Source organism: Tenebrio molitor, chromosome 7 (genome assembly GCF_963966145.1).
Source record: "Tenebrio molitor chromosome 7, icTenMoli1.1, whole genome shotgun sequence".
Taxonomy (NCBI): Eukaryota; Metazoa; Arthropoda; class Insecta; order Coleoptera; family Tenebrionidae; genus Tenebrio; species Tenebrio molitor.
The window spans coordinates 2,545,182-2,565,612 of record NC_091052.1 but is presented as its reverse complement, the minus strand read 5'-3'; the positions used below and the strand labels follow the sequence as shown (position 1 = coordinate 2,565,612).

Genomic DNA, 20,431 nt, shown 5'->3' with positions numbered 1-20,431 from the left:
GAGAACATCGTAGTCGTGTTTATCTTTTTCTTCCATTTTGTAGGTTATGTAGGGCGGCACAGTAATCTCCCGAGTAAATATCGATTAACATGGCGTCTTAATTAGAATATAATGCACGTGTTGAGCACATAAGCCGCATTACCAGATGCATACATGCAGGTACTGCATTGAATATTAATAATGCTCGAGTATGTCGCATCTTATGTAACTTTAACTATTATATTTGGTCATGTGACGTCCCAAATGACAATGAATTTGGTTAGTTCCGAGGCAAAATGTGTCGCCTTATGGAGAGCTCGTCCTCTTTATGGTCTCCGATTTCGTCTCTCATTAGAATACTAAAATCCAGAATGAATATTTTATTGCTTCAGGCTGACACTACACAAATAGTTTAAGTACACTGCCGCCAATTTCTCTCAACTATTTTTGACCACTTAACATGTCGGAATCAATAAATGATGACTGAAAGGAAAATGAGAACGCAAGCCATGTAAAAGAATGAAGTCCTAGATAGAGTTTTCATTTTTTTTTCTTATTGGAAAATATGGAAATACACACGTGATAAAATCTCCCGTAATAAGAACGTTACCTTAAAGACAAATCATTGGGGAAGCTCATTATGTACTTTTTTACTTTGTTGAATCTGTCTATTAATGTTGTTATTTATTTATTGAAAGATATTGCGAAATTGATTTTGTGGACTGAGGTCTTTTATGTGACGTCACTCTACGGAAGTATTTTGTACGTAAATGATGTACAATAATTGATATTAAACGAATTCTGCCTCGATTGGGAAAGTTCGCAGTCGAAACTTCACATCATGCATCATCGATAGCCGAAATTTTGTTGATTATTTGGAAGATTTATGTCGACGTTGGCATAATGTGATCGATCCTTCATGCAAATGAATCCATTTGCATCCGATTTATTCCATAAATTCGGAATAATGACTGAAAAAACACATTTTTGGCGGGAAATCGCGTTAACGCAGCCTTAAACCGTGTAATAAATACCCCTCTTGCAGAAATGGAGCATGAAGGCATAAATTCCTGGCGCGATGCATCTCGCATGTTCCTTTCGAGCCGTGGCATTTTCGAGCGGTTATTATTAACAGGAGGATTGATTCGATGCCGGCGGAAACCAATAAACCCGGAGCATAGGTTCGGCTCCGGGCCCCGCCAAAAGAAGAAGCGTTAAAAATGGCCGGCCGAATGAATAAGAAGATCAAAGAAAAGTTATTGAGGAAAGGATGGGTCGGTTGCTTTCATGGCGCGTCTCATAAATTTGCAGTTAGCAGCGCGATCGGTTCTTCCCCGGTTCGTCAGCGGTCTCGGATCGATGCCTCTCCTCCACTTCGTGTTATCAAAGGCGGCTTCGTCATGTGTGAGAGGCAAACACGTCGCTAACTACCGGCAAATATTTGTCCACCCGTCCGTCCATCGTCGCCGCCCCTCGGAAGAGTGTCCTGGGAAACGCCCCGCTGGCGAAATGCCGGACCGGGATGTGGACGGACGACTTCCTCGGCCAATATCGCCGGGATCGAGCCGCACGTACTGGTACACGACTCTTAATTGACAAGGGAAAAGTGAAGCGATAAAGAGATGCGAACTCGACGCTTTGATGGAAGATTGGATTAAAAAAAAAAAACATAATTTACAGTTACTGCCACTCGGCGGACCTAAAATGAAAATGAACAGATAAAACTTTTTCCATGCTGGTGACGAATCTCCTCGACTTCGGGAAGTTCTTTAAAAACGATTATCCGTGTTGCCACACTGCAGCGGCTCTTTTGCGTGTAATATTTTCGAGGGATGTAATCCACGAACTTGGAAAAACACCCCTTACTGATGCCAGGATCTCATAAATCAGGTTAGATCTAGGTCCGGAGGCATTTTTGGCACTTGGTTCTGAGTCGCTCGCTAAATGATTGTCAGATGTAAGGTCGCAGAACTTTGGATTAAAATGGGACAATTTCCTGATTACTGGAAATATTTTCCACCAAATTGGTCAATTTGATTATTGTCAATACTCTAACAAATTACATAACCACGCAAAAAGGTCACAGATTCATTTGTAGATATTTCCAACCACTGAACTCGGAGATTTTCCACTAGAACGGTCAAGTCGATTCTTTTCACGAAAAACACGCGTTAAATAATAAAAATGTTTATTCCTCGGTGCCATAAACATGTGTACACGTGGGTGTCTATAAAATTATTTGAACAACGATTAATTCTAGAACTACAGCTCTGAAAAGACATAAATTGACATATGTAATTGGAGTCTCCAGTATGGACTTCTGCTTTTGCAGGTTATAACTTATAAGCCAATGGGGAGTAAATGGCAAATTGACCGCAATACATTACAGACGATGTAAAAGATCACTCAAAAATGTAGCGGGTGTTCATTTATTTAAATGTTTCCTCAAAGTTGGCGTTGAAGATTCGAAAAAAGTCTACTATAATTTTTTTCACCCATTTTTCCATAAAATTCAGTGGCTCCCAAATTGTTTTTTGAAAAAATTTTAGCCCCTTTTTTTCGAAAAACATTAATATTTGTATAAGGCATTATTGCCTCAAACGTTAACTATTGTGGAGTTCTACCACTGGTTAAAATCTCTGCACAACTTTCAAAGTCACCCTGTATAATAAGAACAACAAAAAACTAACACGACTATGTTGACACAAACGTAGATTTTATTCTTTAAAGTAGTCCGGTCGTCACATCGATACCATTGAATTTGTAACAAAAAGTGTACAAATCAAAAGTTGAACACTTTTGGAATATGAATCCGAAGTTTCTTAAGGACCTTACCGAGTTAAATTTTGAATAAAAGGCTTTTGAAAATGGCCTGAATAACATGGCATCTTATGGACAGGTGTTTCGCGGGCACATAAAAATTGAAATTGTGCTCTTAAAAAGCATTGATTTTATGACAAAAAACTACTGTGAAGATAGAAAATGACTTAAGGAATTCGCTGGTGCCCTTAATTACCATCCTGATCCGGCATTCCAAAGAGAAAAATTGCGAAAACTAAGAATGAACAGCTATTAATGCGGAAGTGTCAGCCAGTGTTCAGACGACCACGTGACTCACCACCAATGCTAACGCAACGCGACCAACTCTTGAGTCAAAACAAGATCCGATTAAAAATGTCAACTTGTATATTTAATGATTATTTCTTTATAAATCGATACAAATAAATCGGAAATAATTTATCATAAAATAATGATTGTATCATTGTGAAAAATTTTGATTGTACGAATTTAGAAATCACTAAATCAGTTGCTCTATTGACTAGAAACTGAGACGACTACTTTAAGAAGCAATTGGAGTTGTATTTTTGCCAGTTACAAAGATTTTCTTGATAAACAGATTGAATATACCAACTAACAATTTGTAATAAAAGCAAAAGTATGATCAATTCGATAAAATGTTACAAAACATTCTTAAAAACGTGTGAAAGCAGGCAAGTGTCCCTTGTTGCCCCCCGCCCGTGCGGATGTCCATGGTCTCCAGATGATTATGGCGAATGTAAATCCAAACATCCAAAAATAGTTCCGACTTTTTTAATAGACATAAAACAGGATTTTGAAGCGAGTCGGTGGAAAATGACGACACACCTACGTGTATCGTTTCCCTATAAAGTGCGGTTATTGCCTTGCCCTTTAAAGTAGGTTGCTGCTGTAAAATATCATAAAATTAACCCTTCCAGATATTAAAAAAGCAAATGTGGTCTTGTGAAAATATTGAAAATAGCATCAAAGCATCTTTGGTGGATGGATTGGAATATCTACAACTTGCATCTAAACTGCATATGCTACGTTTCGCCGGATTTGGTTAATACATTAAGCCGTACCACTTTGTTGTTGTTTATGAAGCCTTCTGACAGTGGCACTCGGAAGCGGCGCTTCCACTGCTTCCTGCCCAAAACCGGCTCTGTTTATTTCCTTTGGGTTATTTGAACAGTGCGTGGTGGAAACCCAGCCGACCAAAAACTGTGCAGATGCTGTGTAATTACAATCTGCTACGGTCATCAATCGAATTCTGTAATGTTAAATTATCGAAACCGACAACGTTTCAGACAATAGAATGTCGAGGTTCTTCCGCAAATGTAGAACAGCACACTACTCCTCCACAAACGAGTCAAAATACAATAGGCCACGTGAAATATGCGTCCAGGTAAGCGACGCCCATCCACTTTTCACGTTAATGGGGCCGCCGCCTCCGAAACGAATCCTTTAATGTAGTCTTGTAGTCCGATTCGGTGCTTGCATACCAGCAGAAGGTCCGGACTTATCCGCCGTTACAAAGTGCGCTTTCCTTCCAGATAAAGGTAATTGTGAGTGACCCAGCGGCCCCATATAGATGGTGCGTGTCCAAGGGTGCGCTACGAATATCTGCTCGAAAATCTGACCACGTTTAGCCCCGATCCTTTTATTCTTAGGTCGTTATTTGCTTAATTGCTTCGTACTGGAGAACCGCTTATGGCTTTTTGTTTGATACCCAAAACCGCACGAGGGATTACGTCCCGAATTCGCTTCTACATTAAGATAATTGCGAAATGGACACAATTCACTCTATACGATAATTAAATTTCTTGTTTTGTGAATATAATCGCGGAGATAAGGATTTTTAGTGGGGGACCGGGACTGCTACGAGGGCACAGGGATTAGGGACTGTTCTAATGGCCTGTATTAGCATATTTTCGTGTTGAAGATGAAATCACATTGCGCACACCTTGTATTATAACAATTCAACCCGTTCTTGCGGACATTATCGGAATTTATGGCTACCAAGGTGCACCCCGGCGATTCGGGAGCGTAATAAGGGACGCGGAGGATTTAGTCTGGAAATAAAAGGTTCCCGGAATGGCACGAATTTAGAAAAAAATCACACCAAGGGCGAATTAATAAGCGTATTTTATCTTGCTGACGTCCAAATTTACAGTGCCCTCGAAAAAAATCTCCAAAATCCCTCCTACACCGTAAAAAACGAAACTCTTAATTTAGAGAAAAGGAGAAAATATTATCTTCAACGTAGAATTTTGGCAGATCGTTACTCCTATTTAATATATTTTTTTTATGAATAACAAAAAAGTTTCCCTCACAATACAGAATTTCTGATGGATGTTGTACACATAATTAAAAATCCAATTTAACACACTCTCTTGAATGTTCTTTGGTATACAGAAACGAAGAACTTGGGAATTTACGATGAAGACTTTCTTAAGATGAGCAACTTATTTAAATACGACCGAGGAAAGTTTTAAGTATATATTCGTGTATTTTACGTTTAGTTACAAGAAGAGGTGTATTGCCGTAGTTGAAGGGAAATAATGCATCGCGCTTTGGTGAAATACTCCTAAGAGCGTCGCTAAATTAAAGAATATGTTAAACTAGGGATTCGCTCACTGATGATTTCCGTCAGCACTTAAACTTTATGAAACTCCCCCATGTATTGTTGCCTATATTTTATTTTTGTAGTTGTAGCAAACATAAAATGCAAACTGTCGGTTTAAGAATTTACAACATCCGTTTCATCCCTCGCTATTTCGGTTTGATTTCATGTGTTCATTTCAGCCGCAGATAAATGTACGTTGTTCGTTCCTCCCGTCTGTATTGTGGTGTGGAATATTTGCGAAATAATCCCACCGAATACCACCGGGACGCGTCGAATTGAATATTCGCCCGACAAATTTCGACAAGGTGGCTTGACGAAGCCGAGAAAATTCGCCGCTTTTCTTTATACCTACCGTTTTATTTAATTAAACCAGCGTCCTACGTGGAACCGCTTTAGCACTTCCATATATCCTTTTTAAGGTGTAATAAATTAGAATGGAGGTACATTCTTTTGTACTTTAGAGACAATATTAGGCGCTACGAGTTCAGATCTTGGAGGCACTTTATTATTTTTAATATAAAGTGTTCACCGCAAAATGTTCGCGTAATTAAACAGCGGGGGCTTGTAATAATAATAAACCTCGGCCACTTTGCAAATAAATTGTTTCCCGACCGACTGCAAATGCTCCAACTAGACGCGGCAAGCTCCATCTTCCTGGTGGCGACGGAGTCGAGGTCAAACGATCGCGATCATTATGTTTTTTAATTGAGCACTAAATTTTTGACGAAAGGTAGATGTTGCAAATAATTTATTAATGTCTCGCGAAACCTTCGTCCTAGCGGGAGATATTTCTTACCTCCCAGGAGAAAGGCGAAGTGAAGGACCAAGACGAGACCCGGTTTTTTCAAAAAATGTCAATTACTGCCAAGGCTGATTGAGAAACAAATTTACTTAAATACGCAACCAAAGAACCCACACTCGAGTTCATTACTACACTCGATAAAAAGTAACGTTGCCATAGTTACCTGCCAGTACTTTTTGTTTATACAGGGTGTCTCAAAATTCGCGAATTCCGAATTCAGAGCGTGGTAGGGAAGGACCCAGTGTTGCTCGAAAAATACTTAGAAAAATAAATCGCTCTTCCTAAAGAAGATATAAGCACTTTAATTTTGTTCAATACACAGCCTTCATATCCACAGTGACAAAATACTATCCTAGCTACGTTGCCGTTAAGAAAAATTACAAAAATTTAAGATTTTTTTTACTCCAAAGTAAAGCTATTTTTCAAAAAATTATTTTACGTTATTATTTTCCACCATCATCTACATCATAAATAACAATAAACACTGAACTGTATTTGAAGAAAACGCACTTCAAAGAGTGCACCTTCAGACCAATGTATCTTTGTCCCGATTTTTTTTATCTCCATATTTGGATTACTGAAGTGATCCCCTACAACGCTCTGAATTCAGAATTCGCGAATTTTGAGACACCCTGTATAGTTGGCAGCTTTGATCTTTGTGCAAATGTTATATTCTTTTTAACTCGAAAAACAAATACCCACGTTAACTTTAGAAATGTATTGTGGGTTGCATTTTCAATTCCATCGAGCTTGCAAAATCTGCAACTCAGAGCTGTCGCAGCTAGAATTTAGAAAAATGTTGACACCAAGAGAGTGCAACTAACGCTTATGCGATTATTGATGTTCCATTTTTTTGGTAAATTGTTTAGATGCAGTAGCGCCCGGAAGCTCTGCTTCCTTCTTTGAATCGGCCGTGATTATCGCGTTCTCTTTTCATTTGGAAGTTTGAATACAGCTGGCAATTCGTATCGGTAACGGAAGAAAAAAATATTTAATCGCAAACGTTGAATATCCAATTTAATTGAGCCTCGGGATAAATTCAGATAATGTTTGTGGCGCGTTTAAATCTGCTCGGCCGTTAAAAAACTACAATGTGAGACATGTCGTAAATAAATTTATCCACCGACCGTTGTTTGTATGCTTGGCTAACTGCAGGGGTGTCCGCCTATAAATTAGTAAGGACCCTTCTAGTCGGAATGTGTGAACTTGGCCGCCTTGTAGCATGGAAAACTTTTCCAGATTAAAATTTGATTAAGCCTCCGCCAGTGGCCTATCCTACGGCGTTTTAACGTAATTCCATCCGAAATCCATGCTCACGTTATGGAGGTGCAAATTCCTCCCGACGTGCTTAATAAAGTTGCGATAATCGTTGTTTTCCTCTTGCATAAATACATACCAGCAAGTGGGAGAAAATTAATGGAAGTTGTGAATGTCTTCAGTAGTCTCCGAATCTACCTACGTTAGTTATTTAAACTGGGATGAAATAAATCCGATTGCAAATATCGCTGCACGCTGCACGGCCACTGATAAGGTAAATTGGCGAAGAGGAATTTATCGATATATGCATCGGCGAAATCCAGCAAATCATGCGCGCTCTAAGCCGCGGTGTGAGCTTATTACGTTTGGTCATTTCCTATCTACATAGAGCAGAGCTTTGGCACTCAACCAACAAGCTCAATAATGCTGTCAGCTTTTCATGCCGTCGTCGACCGACCGGTATATTTCTGCTCAATGAACTGGTCCGTTGTTAAATTACGGATTGGCAACGGTGGCGTAATTTCCAAGACTCGAAAAAAGCTCTACGCTTATTTAAATTTGGGCGTTAATTTCAATTTGGTATGAATTAAAAGAGTGGCGTTAGTGCGTCGGCGGTTGCCGCCTAATTTGAGGAAATGGCCCTAATAACTTCCAATAAAATGTAACCTCCGCTTGCATTTATATGGTTGTTTAACAGACAATAATGTTCGGTAACCGTTTCTGAATTAATTCTCTAATGGCGATAGTCGTTAAGGTTGACAAAACTATTTATTGATGCTGCAGTTAAGCGTAGTTTCCAGTTTAGAATCTCGCTCGCATTAGTATGCCACAGTTAGATACATTTACATGGTGAACGCAATTCACCAGATGCGGGAATCGTACTTTAAATAAATCTCATTATGGTACGGCAGGGAAATAATTTAAGGCTTTAACGTTGTGCGGCCACCTGTGCCGTGGTGCAATTGCAAAACTTTGGAAACACGTTCCAATGACAGGAATTAAAAGTGACAATGCTATTAACGACACGAATACCACCACTTTCTATCAAACAGTGTGTCGGCATGGTCCGGACTTTCTGAACAAATATCTACGTCCAGTGTCGTTTTTCACCGTATACAAATGTACCTACAGGTCGGACGCAACAAGCGGAAATTTTCACCGCATCAAGCGCTCATGCAGAACTACTCAAACTTTCCGGAAAAATCCTTTGCTCAAAACGTTGAATGAGGAGATATCTCCCAATTCGACGCTCAAAATGTGCTTCATTACTGAACTGTATTCCCTTTTACTATTCCTTAAATTATTCTGAAGTTGTTCTCAGAAACGATCTTTTTCAACAAATTAGGTAAATCTGTAGAAGATTTATGATTGATACACCATCGAGAACAACATTTTGCCAAAAATACGGTCCAGTTTGTTGTCTTCCAGTCCTTGTGAAAATTATTCTTGACCTTTTCAAAACATTGACCACACAGTGATAATAATAATTGATGATGTCATGTCGAACGATTTTGTTTTATAAGGCTGGATTTTTTATTTTAATTTTTAGTGGCTTTTATCTGATACGTTTTTGTGAGACTACAACTGATCGTACACAATCGCAAAGCAATAATACAGGGTGACTTTGAAAGTTGTGCAAATATGGAGGTACATATTTCAACCAGTTGTAGAAGTCCACGATAGGTAATACAAAAGTTGATAATTTTCGAAACAAAGGAGCTAAAAGTTTTTCAAAAAAAGTTTGGAAGCCACTGAGTTTTATGAAAAAAATGGGTTAAAAAAATCATAGTAGGTAAAAATCAATTGTCAATGTCAAAATTCCCTCAAAGACCAGGCTGTACCACCCTAAAACCTTTCGTTTCGGGACACCTCTATCGTAAAATCTCCCTAGATCAGGTTTGAGGTTATATCAGTAATTTTCAAATGTCAGGAAAGTTTCAGGTGTAACCAAATTTTATACCAAAAGACAAGAAATAAAGACGATAATGACACTGAAAAGTGCAACTGAACATATACAGGAAAATGGGAATTTATTTGGGTTACCGTAAGCAGTTTACCTATTCATTTTCAGAATCTAACCCCCAATCGTCTTCCGAATATGATTCTGCGGAAGAGGAATGTCCTCAATTGGTAGATTTCCTATCAATTTTTTCCAGTCCTATCTAATCAGTCCCTCGCAGTGACGAACCCATATATTAAAAGAAAATACGTCGAATATGATGTGTGCATCTTTACTGCAATTTAGCATGGTCGGTTTTTCTGTCTGCATTTCTTCACGTAATCTAATCATAGCCAATTTTTCTCGTTGTGTTAGATCCTTGTTTTCGGAAACTCATTTAACTTTGTATTTTTATTTAAATGTAATTGCGGCTTCAATAGCGCAAGCGCCTTCACATCAATATGACTGACATACAGTTGACATTTTACGTTGCCAATCCAATAACTTACTATCAAATAACCAGTTGCTTATATGTACCAACATGACAACACTTTGACAATTGATTTTTTAAAAAATGGACATTTTTGTTGCCATTTAATTCAAAATTAAGTCACTTTGACAAGAACCTCAATTTTAATCACAAATGGCTTCACCAACCTGGAGAAAACCGATATGGTTTTCATCTATGGCGAAGCCCGTGAACATTCAGAGCTACCACGGCAAATCTACGAACTTTTGTAAACATTGTGCAATATCTTCGCGATTTCGCGCGTTTCGAAATGAATAAGCATGATCTTGGACGCCGACGAGATCGCATTTTGGTTGCACACGAAGAAATTCTTCACGAAATTCAGAACCAGCCACGAACAAGTATTCGGCGTCTTGCAAATCACCTGGGCACAGTATATTTACCCATGGGTAAATATACTGTGCCCTGGAAGTTTCTCAGTTTGTAGTTTGGCTGCGAGTTCAAAACGCCGCTCAGAAAATTCGTCAAAACAGAGGCATTCTGAATCGAGTTCTGCTTTCTTGAGCATGTGGTGCTGAAGCTTGCATTGCAAACGATGGCGGGCATTTTGAGCAACTTCTTCATGATGAAACTCAAAAAACTTTAAGATAAAAATCACTCATAACCTCAAATGTCTGAAAAACTTGACATTTTAGGTTGGTCGTACGTCAAAACTGCCCGCTAAATTTGAAATTTTCAGCGGTTCCCAAACAAAGTGATTCTTTGATTCTCTTATAAACCATTAACATTTGTATGAAGCAAGTTGGCTAATTTTGCCTTCTTTTACTAGCTCAAGTTAAAATATTGGCACAACTTGCAAAATCAGACTGTATAAATAATTATACAAAGTGAAAAATTACTAATTGGGTGACCTGAAAATTCCACTTTAGAGAAGCTTAAGTCTCATTTACGTCCGATGTTGAAATTTTTTCACCTTGTTTAGGCAGACAATATCCAAAAAAAATCGAAAAAAAAATCCATGCTTGAATTGCTGTTTACTTTTAAGACCTACACTTTAGTGTAGAACATCAATTCAAACTCGTTAGGAGCGGAAAAAAATTGTTTTTGCTTCGGGAGAAGATTTTTTTATTTGATCGACGTAATTAAAATCATTTAAAAATGTGTGATTGTTGCTTTGCATTACGAAACAGTTCGTAATGTCGCTGCTTTGGAATATCACAAAATAACCAATTCCTACTGCCGGGTGCATTATAAAACAAGATGAATGTGGTTACGAGCTAGGTTTTGTTGATACAAAACAGTTTTGTGCATTTTTATGGAATACCATGAACCATGAAAATGAGCAAACGTTAAGCATCAATAACTGCGCAATATCTTCTCTCTGAAAAGAGTGTGTACTTATTGTTTACTAAATTCTTCGTGTTGTCGGTTTTTGTTCGTTTTATTTGGAAGCGCGGGGTAGCACAAGGATGCATTCTCGGACTTGCGTTATTTTTTGCAGATCGTGGAGTAGATCACGCTTAGTGATGTGTTGTATTTTGTTGCAGACGAAGTGGACGTGATCGGCTACACGAGCACCCAGAGCGACACGGACGACCACTCCAGCGTGCAGTCGGCGTCCAGCGACAGCGGAGTGACCATGTCGACCAGCCGCCTTACGTTATCCGAGATGGACGTTATGGACGTGCTGTAGACCGATAGACGGACGTGCCCGGGCTGCAGACGCGCCTCCAGCCAGTATAGCCTTGAAGGCACCCGCGCGACGTGTCTGCCCTAGTCAACGAACACATCTCTGTCTGTCTGTCTGTGCGCCACCTCCAAATTATCATCGTATTCACAATATAAATTATTATTTATGTACATTGTAAATATTTTAAATCTAAATCAGAGTATGAATAGTGTTATTATTACCGAGGCGACTTGACTGCCTGCGGGCCGCGCGCGCATTTTCTTATACCTCGTTCACAGAAAAATCGACCCCTTTCACATTACTTAACCCCACTGTTACTTAGTTAGTTAACCATTAACCCCCTGATTGCCCTGCGCCGCGTCCGTCAATTGGACGGAGCGGCGGAGGGCGCCCCGCGGACCCGGCAAATCAGATCCGGAAACGGAAAAAGAAAAGAAGTTGGAGAGTTTTCGCGTGTCGGGTACACACGTCACTCGACAGTTTTTTGTTTTTCCAGTTCGCATCTAATCTGCACGGTCCAGTAATGAATTAGTTTATCGGTAATGGGTTGTTATAGATGAGCTCGGCCAGTTTGGGGCTCTAGAGAAGTCTGCAGCGCTCGCGTGCCCATGAGTGCTCCCAGAGCACACTAAATCAACTCCACGGGGAGTAAAAACATTAATTATAATTTGTAAAAAGAACAAATACTGTACAGTGTGTTTACAAAACAAATGAGAAACGGCGTGGGCGGCGGGCCATCCACCGCGTCAGATCTCGGGCCCGTCGTCGCTCCCAACATCGGTTAGCATTCAAAGAGTACAAATTCTTTATATGCCCCCATATCCCTACGGACGGGGGCCTTATATTTTATAAGCCGTGGACAGGTCCTGGTGTCCGGCCGCGACCCGTCTTCGCAAGAACTGAGCCTCTTTTGATTAGGCGTGAATGTGGATTGCGTGTCTGAGAGATTGACAGGTGATTGCACGGTGTTGTTATTATGTAAGCGACGAGGTGTGAGCGGCGCAGTCCTGCGGCGAGCCCCCCGGGGGTCCTCCATGACTATATTCACTTATTTTTGTAAAGTACATACTCAAGTCTTTGAGATAGTCTGTCCGTACTGTCGCGCCCGGCGACCGCGGCGCCATCTCGTCGTACATTTTCTATAAATGTCCGCTTCTCTTAGCCAACAGTTTGCAAATCTATAGGATTCTTTCAATGTCTGTTTACTTATACATCAAAATGCTTTTTTGCAAAACATAATAAATATGAATGTATATTACTGATCACTTGTGTTATCTGACCGACGTGGTGGCAGCAATATGAATTGATACAGTGTTGAATATTGCCACATCCAAGTCGATACTTGAATGTCTATACGTGTCTCTTAGATAAGTTAGGGTGTAGGTAATTCCCACCTTCAAGACATCTTGCTGCTTTATGTTTAGGACAGTCGCTTCCCTCCTTGAGGTAACGGCTCGCCACCCTCTCAAATGCCCTCTCTTTGTACCTGCCGGCACAAATACGATATATACGACAGATGTGTTTCCTTTTTCGATCATCATTTTTCGACTAGGACTCCACCCTGGAGATTTTTGCACAACGTAACACATTTAGAACCATTCCATTTTGTGCCCAATACATTTGAAAGGTGTGCCGACTCGATACCGATACCTAGTTATTAGATCAGCACTCCTGTCACCTGCATCAACTCTTCATTGGTTGTATGAGATAATTAATTGTACATAAATACTTGTAACTATTCATATTGCATTGTTCTTATGTTTTATCATTATTTTTCAATTCTATACAAATAAAAATTTGTGTACTATTAGTTACTTAATTATTTCAAAATTTAGGTGTATCGATTGAGGATATATACATTATAGATATGTTATAAATGAAAAAAAACTCGTCCAGCATTTATAAATTCCGTTAAAAATTTTGTCATCAAATTGTAAATTTTAATGCAATATTAGGTATTACTAAATATAAAATTAATTTAATTACAATCACGACTTTTCTTCGAATTTATACAACAATCAAAATATACTCGAGAACTCAAGTTCACCTAAAGTCTTAACCGTTACGACGAAAATTCAACTGTCGAGACAAAAAAAAAAAAATACGTGTCTCAGAAATAAGTACATTAATTACAATGACAGTGACCGTGAAATAGTAGTTTTTGTAAAATCAACGCAAAACCTTGTATTTTTAGAATAAAGTTTTTTCGCTCTGCGGCCGAGGTAGAGACCAGAGGATTACATTTTTAGTTAGTTTTAACCGACTGCACAAGGCAGGTGTTTACGTGTTGGTTCTGTGATCTGAGCTAAAATTTTCTGAAAACGGTGCGTTTATTTTCGAATAGTGGGTACATACTCGTAGATATTGTGTGGGCGTATTGTGAAGCGTGCGGGAGTGCTCTTCGAGCCCAGAGAATTTCCGTGCTACTTGTGAGGGTAGGTACGTGAAGGACTTGGTAGGTATATTCGATCCCAATTGATACAATTGAAGTTTTAAGAGATCTGGTAAAAAATACTGCTACAACAATTCGCAATAAAGAGTAATGTTGGAAAGAGTGGAAGAATCATTTTGTCGGCGCCTTCATTATTGTATTGACAATAACGGCGGTCACTTTGAACACTTCTTGTAATGATTAGTGATTATTCTGATTACTTATGAGAATTTTTACGGATTAGTACACTAATTTTAGGAGACATTTTTTCATTATCTTAGGTATAGGCGATTCATGAGGGTCAGTTTAAAATATTTGTTATTAAAATTGTTTTCATTTAATATCTACTATTTGAGTCTCTTTTTTCTCGTCCAACCTTATCATAACAGGTCACAGCAATTATCCGCTGTACAAGAAACAAGTGAAAGTTTTCTTGCATTTGTTTTTTGCTCTTCGCTTATCGGCATCGGCGAAGCAAATAATCCCCATTAGATAACTTCAAGATTTAAGAAAAAAATATTGTTGCTATTAAAGAGTTCTATTACCAATTAAAATAGTTAAAATGTACTTATTTCTGAGACACGTATATTTCTTTCATTCTCCACCGTATTGCCTGAGACCTACTAATGTAATACAATATGTGACGTTTCAGACACATTTTCATTTTTTACGTCGGAAACAAAAAGCTTCAACTCGACTTGAATCTTAACCTTGACGTTTTTGCTTACCATTTCTTTAATACCAATCGATGAAATTACGTAAATCAGTTCGAGAAAACCCGAATTTTACGCTAACAGTAAATCAGTATTTGCAAGGAAATGCCTCGTGGTGTCTTTTGTGTAATTAAACAAAAGTAGTTTGTTTTTATTTTAAGAAATATACCAGAAGTACTCCCATTGGCTGCACAAATACAGGTCAGTGTCACTCGTGATTCTATACCCCCTGTTCATATAAACTAATCGATAATTTAAACACATTTTGCAATAGATATTTTTATTTCAAAAATGTTCACCTATAATATTCAACATGTAACACGACATTAATCTACAAAAAGTTTAACTTGTACACTTGTTTTATAACTGTTCATCAAATTCCTTTAACTGCCATGTCTTTACGGTCAGAATTTAACAATAAAATATTCTCTCGCTTTTATTACGTGATAGATTATTCAGGCCTAACTTGTCTTTTAAACAGCTAAACAGCGGATATACTTTGAAGCAATAGAATATTTTGCCATTAAATCAATTAATTATGTAACTTTTACAATGGACTAGAAACACCTCGGCTCGAAATAAAATGTAAGAACAGGCAAACACCAACACGTATTGTATAAAAGATGCATACGTAGGTACATCAATATATTGTAACTTTCAACTGTAACGTAAAATTTGAAGCTCCATCAGCTGTCTCTGGTCCATTTTTATATTTAAATGTCTTAATAGATCGATCAATTACACAACAGATACTCGCTATTTATACAGTATAAATAAATGACACATAAATTTTATAAACAAACTGTACCATTACAGGAGCATTTTGTACATAGATATTACACAAAGTTTAATATAAGACCACTTACGACCAGCAGTCGAATTGCACCTCGGACTGACTGAAGAAACAGAAGCACGATCGGGAAACGAACAAAAATACTTTTTCGCACAATGAACGCATCCTAGCTTTGAATCCTTTTATGCCACTGATTAGGTACTACAAACAATATCACAAAGTACCCATTTTGGGTGGTGACCTGCACCTTATCGCGACTTAAGCTGCTACGTTGGGTGCTCTAAACGCAATAATACTGGAAACCGAATCAACGAAACTACCATGACCTACACGCAATATCAATTCCAAATTAATTTATTGATAAGATCTTTTTCATGATTCTACTGGATGAAATATTTAGAGAAGTTAGTATATGAGATGATAAAATGCCCAAAAAAAATGTCTTCCATGCAGAACCACAACTTTTATTACTAGTTACTCGTTTTTGTTATGTATGTGGTCGCACAGTTAGAATTTTTTCGAGATTCTTTTTAAACGAAGATAGAGATCATGAACAATGGACTTTAACGTCCACCCTGTGATTGATTTATATAAGTAAAAATTGACTCAATATGGACTTTTAAATCATTAACGACTATGTTACGTAAGTAAGTTAAAATATATAATTTTTTTTCAACAGGAAGGAAGAATTTTTGTTCCCCTTTCCAACTTTCATAATGCCTTGATAAAAACTAGGACATTCAGTAAATATATTCTTATAAAAATTATATTTTCGCAATTTCTTATGGAACTTATTGTGCTATTAATTACCCTTACTACATTATGAAATCAGTTTCTCTACTTTCAATGGATACACAAAGAAAATAATTTAGACGCTACCGCTTTGGTAAACACTAAACTATATCGTTGGTAAAATTATGGCAAAATTGAATTACATAATTCTTTGGTATGTATGGCATTAAATTTTCTTATAATTTAGTCAACATCAGAAAGTGAAAATATAATGACCAAGTACAACAGTTGCAACGCTTTGACTAGAAAAAACAGCATATCACATTGCCATTGTAGGAATGTAAAATTTAATTGGAATGCATTAATCTTCGGCCATCAAATGAATACTATCCTCACCTGACGCTCGAAGTGAGTTTGGTGTCAAGAGTGAAAACATGTCTTGATGATGGTGATGAGACTTAGATAAAGATTTCAAAGGCGACGTTTCAGATCCATCCCAACTTGAATGTTTTGGTTTCAAATCAGTTTTGGTTTTGTCTTTGGTCTGAAATTTTACCGTTCAATACGTCAATTTGACAAATGATTACATCGAATTACGTTAACTTCCACTTGAAGCGTTTCTTCTTCGCCGTTCGGGAACTGAAAGAATTTAAAGTTTGGGGACTTTGGCCATGTCGTTGGCGGCGGACTTCGTATCATGTGTTCGTGCATCTCTGGAAGAGTTAAGGGATCTACATCTAGATCGATGGACAACTCCTACAACATTTCTCAATTTCAATTACGTTCCAGAGCGTCACGGTTATTACCTTTGACATTAAATTGGCGTGATCCGACTCTTCTTCCAAACTGTCTATAAGACTTTCTCTACTTGCAATAACTTGCTACAAAAAAAAAAACAAATTATAATAACACTAACTAGTTCAGACTGCTTTAAATATACTTGAATGAATGGATTGTCTTGTCTGGACGCTCTTAACGCCTCCATGTCTTGATCGATGTTTCGAATTCTTCCAGGAGTTAGGGTTACTGTAGAAATAGCAGGTGAAGGAGGACTAGACACTGGTAAATTTAAGTAATAATCTACTGCCGACACACTTAGTGTTGAGTGTGCACGACCGACGGTGTTCCCTTTTGCTGTATCTAAAATTTTTGCTCATACATCTGTTTCAATAATTAAATGCTCTCACCTGGTATATTTTTTCGTCGATTCATTGTTTTAATTAAGCTGGCAGTTCTGCGAGCTATATATTAATGACATCACAAAGTAGATTACGTTAAAAGTTATTAAAATTTTACAAAACTGAGTATTATTGATGTTTGGAGCTTTGACTTATGTTTATTTAGTTTTTTGACAGCTACAGAATTTTTGACGTAACGTTGACATTTAAACTGACAGTGGTGCTCAAAATGTTAGGCGTAGTCGTCAACATTGAAAATTACAAAATAATCACTAATCACGAACGAAAGACGACTTATTTTTTTGTCGGTTCAAACAATACTCGGCACGCCTGAGGCTATGTTTTCTTTTTTCTTTTTCTGAAGTCCGAGATGCCAAAGCACGTGTCTATCCAGGTAGTCGTCCAATTATTTCTTAAACGTCGCATAACAGTTTAACACTTGGTACCGAACTGGTCAAGTGGCTTTACAACTGGTATTGTTTTATTACTTTTTTTGTCGCGTGCCACTGCAGACAGAGCCGCATTGTACGTATTTATTCAATTGTGTGAAAAGGTGACAAGTGAATATTTTTGGAAATTAACAATGGCAACGTTTCGACCGTGAAAATCTTCGCCCAGGACAAGTAGAGCCGAATATGAGAACGACCATGATAGTGATAACGCGTGAATAGAAGATGACGCATTTTTTAAACAACTACATCGCTGATGGTATTTTTAGGCCCTCGTTCTTTTTCGGTTTACAAGCATTTACACTCTAAAATTAATTGAATTCGTTGTTGGTCTCTAAATAAAAATTATAAAGCCGGCTCTGGCTTCTGACTGCGCGTCCCATTTAGTCAGTGATGGAATGATAGAAACAACCGTGTTGACATTTAAAAAAGTGAACTGGTCGTCCACAAAGCCTAAGGCTACGCCGCGCCGTGCCGAGTTGAATTTATGATTCCAACAATATTAAACATTGAACGTTGTCCAGATTCAAAAACATGTTAGAAGACAAATATTTTTAGCCATCTAAGTTTGTCAACAATTGATCACAAAATATTTGTTATCACAGTAAGTTATCTACGGGGTAATAAAAAATGAAATGCGTCAAACTTTTGCATATTCAAAAATTAGGTGCTTTATCTCATCATAAAATATATCCTCGAGTTGAAAATTGTATTGTGTGCTGCATTTAGAAATTAGTACAAAAGTCCTACATTTTACTGATATTCAAAACTTGTTTTCAAAAAATTAGTGTTAACTCATACTTTAGTTTTCACACGTTTAATGATTAAAATGGCTTTTTAATGTACTACTGGACAGTTCTGAATGTTGCAGTTTTTAATTTTTTCTTTCATTAAATAACTCCTTTTTAACCTTTAATAGTATATTGTACAACTAGTATTGAAAGTCATTCTTTTTTTCAGGAATTTGTAGTTTCATTAATCAAGCAAATAAGTGAAAAAAAGACTCAACGTAGTCGACAAAAGTGCTGCTTTCATTACGATTTTTCGCTAAAAAAAGTCTACTTTCATAATCAATATGCAAAAAAAACGAATTTAGTTATAGTTTCTGAGGTTTACACCATGTTACACATGTCCAACTGAATTTGTGTCACTTGTTATAATATAAGTCTATGGGCATAGTGATATTGATAACTACATAGGTATTCTTAATCTCAACACTTTAATAAAATATACAAATTCAAAGGCAAAATATACATACTAATGAACAAACACTGTCGATGTGGCAAATCAGTTTTTTTGGTCATCATCAGTTTTCACTGTTTTGACTTCTTTAATGATTTCATCCAACCTGTGCAGATCTTTTAAAGAGACTTCACCAGTTCCTCTTTCAAGTGGTTTGGGTTGTTTTGGATGAGGTTTCCAACCCAACATGTTTATTATCTGAAAATTTAAACATAAAACAATTAACACATTTTTTTTAAATAGATGAACCTGAAAGGTGGCAGGTATTGTTGTTTTTCCAGTTTCTTGATCAATTTTACCATAGAGTTGTTGATAGATCGCCGCTGCCGCAAACTGGGTTTCCCTGTGTAAATGCAGTGATCTGTTTAATGCAGCATTACTCTCTGCCATACCTACAGAGGAGAAAAAGTTTTAATTAGGTAAAATCATGGCAAAATGTCACCTTTAAGATCCCACATTAATTCAAACAAAGTAGGATAGTTCACAACTATCTCATCTGTATCTATTGTGAGCATTGTGAAACCAGCTCTTGTTAACAAATTCCCTATATCTGTAACTTCTGTAAATGGGGATATGTGAGGTGAAAGACCGCCGCGGCGTTCCAGTTCCGCCAATTGAAGAGAAGAACGCAGTTCATACAAGGTGTCGCCCCCAAAAACTGCCGCCAAAAGAACACCATCTTCTTTTAGAGACCTCAGAATCTGTTTAAATGCTTTTGGAAGATCATTCACCCAATGCAAGCTTAAACTGGATATGACAAGATCGAGGGAATTGGGATCAAACTGTAATTGTATCAAACTAAGCTTTTGTTGTTTCAATAAATCACATCTAACCTCTATATGCTCCTCATCCAATATTTGTTTTCTCACTTTAATACCCTTTTGTACTTCAAAACTGTCTAAACTAACACTGTTCATATCACACAAGATTAATTCTTCAATGCATTTTGGAGAAATATGCTTGGCAACATACCCCCTGCTGCATCCTAAATTGATATCTTTTAATTCATTGGAACTAGATAAGTTCTGAGTATTTACCTATGTCAGCAGCTAATTTAAATTTCCTTTTTATGTCAAACACTCTATCTGCTAATCGGTAGCCTATTTCATCTTTCAGGTAATCATATAAATTTGCATCTTGGGCGGAAGCCGCGCGTTCTCTTTGCAAACTTTTGGTGTTCCTATCAAATACCTGCATAATATGGTCATCATTTTTAAGATAATTTATAGCATTAATTGAGAAACTCCTATTTTTTTTTAAGTTTTTTAAAACTTTAACACCGGTAAGTGTCAAGTTTTTCGATATGAATACTGTATTAATAAAAGACATGAC

General features: G+C 37.5%; 3 protein-coding genes across 7 annotated transcripts in view; 1 reads left to right on the top strand and 2 right to left on the bottom strand.

The window, feature by feature from the left end:
- The window catches only part of LOC138135976 (max-interacting protein 1-like), a 136,454-nt gene extending 123,086 nt beyond the window's left edge, over nt 1-13,368 (top strand). For all 5 annotated transcript variants that reach the window (XM_069054988.1, XM_069054991.1, XM_069054992.1 and 2 more), the window contains one exon: nt 11,419-13,368. In XM_069054988.1, coding sequence (XP_068911089.1) covers nt 11,419-11,564 — 146 coding nt within the window. In that variant the 3' untranslated portion in view covers nt 11,565-13,368. The remainder of the gene's footprint in view (nt 1-11,418) is intronic.
- A 1,600-nt stretch (nt 13,369-14,968) lies between these two features.
- Nucleotides 14,969-17,829, bottom strand: LOC138135980 (uncharacterized). Its single transcript, XM_069054996.1, has 5 exons — nt 17,418-17,829; nt 17,171-17,370; nt 17,037-17,111; nt 16,828-16,986; nt 14,969-16,774 (listed from the first exon to the last, which is right to left on the bottom strand). Exons 1-5 carry the CDS (start codon nt 17,440-17,442, stop codon nt 16,592-16,594), a joined length of 642 nt encoding a protein of 213 aa, XP_068911097.1. The 5' UTR covers nt 17,443-17,829; the 3' UTR covers nt 14,969-16,591.
- A 1,228-nt stretch (nt 17,830-19,057) lies between these two features.
- On the bottom strand, nt 19,058-20,428 carry LOC138135975 (arginine-hydroxylase NDUFAF5, mitochondrial). Its single transcript, XM_069054987.1, has 5 exons — nt 20,137-20,428; nt 19,933-20,084; nt 19,542-19,881; nt 19,349-19,491; nt 19,058-19,297 (listed from the first exon to the last, which is right to left on the bottom strand). Exons 1-5 carry the CDS (start codon nt 20,426-20,428, stop codon nt 19,145-19,147), a joined length of 1,080 nt encoding a protein of 359 aa, XP_068911088.1. The 3' UTR covers nt 19,058-19,144.
- Between the last annotated feature and the right edge of the window lie 3 nt (nt 20,429-20,431).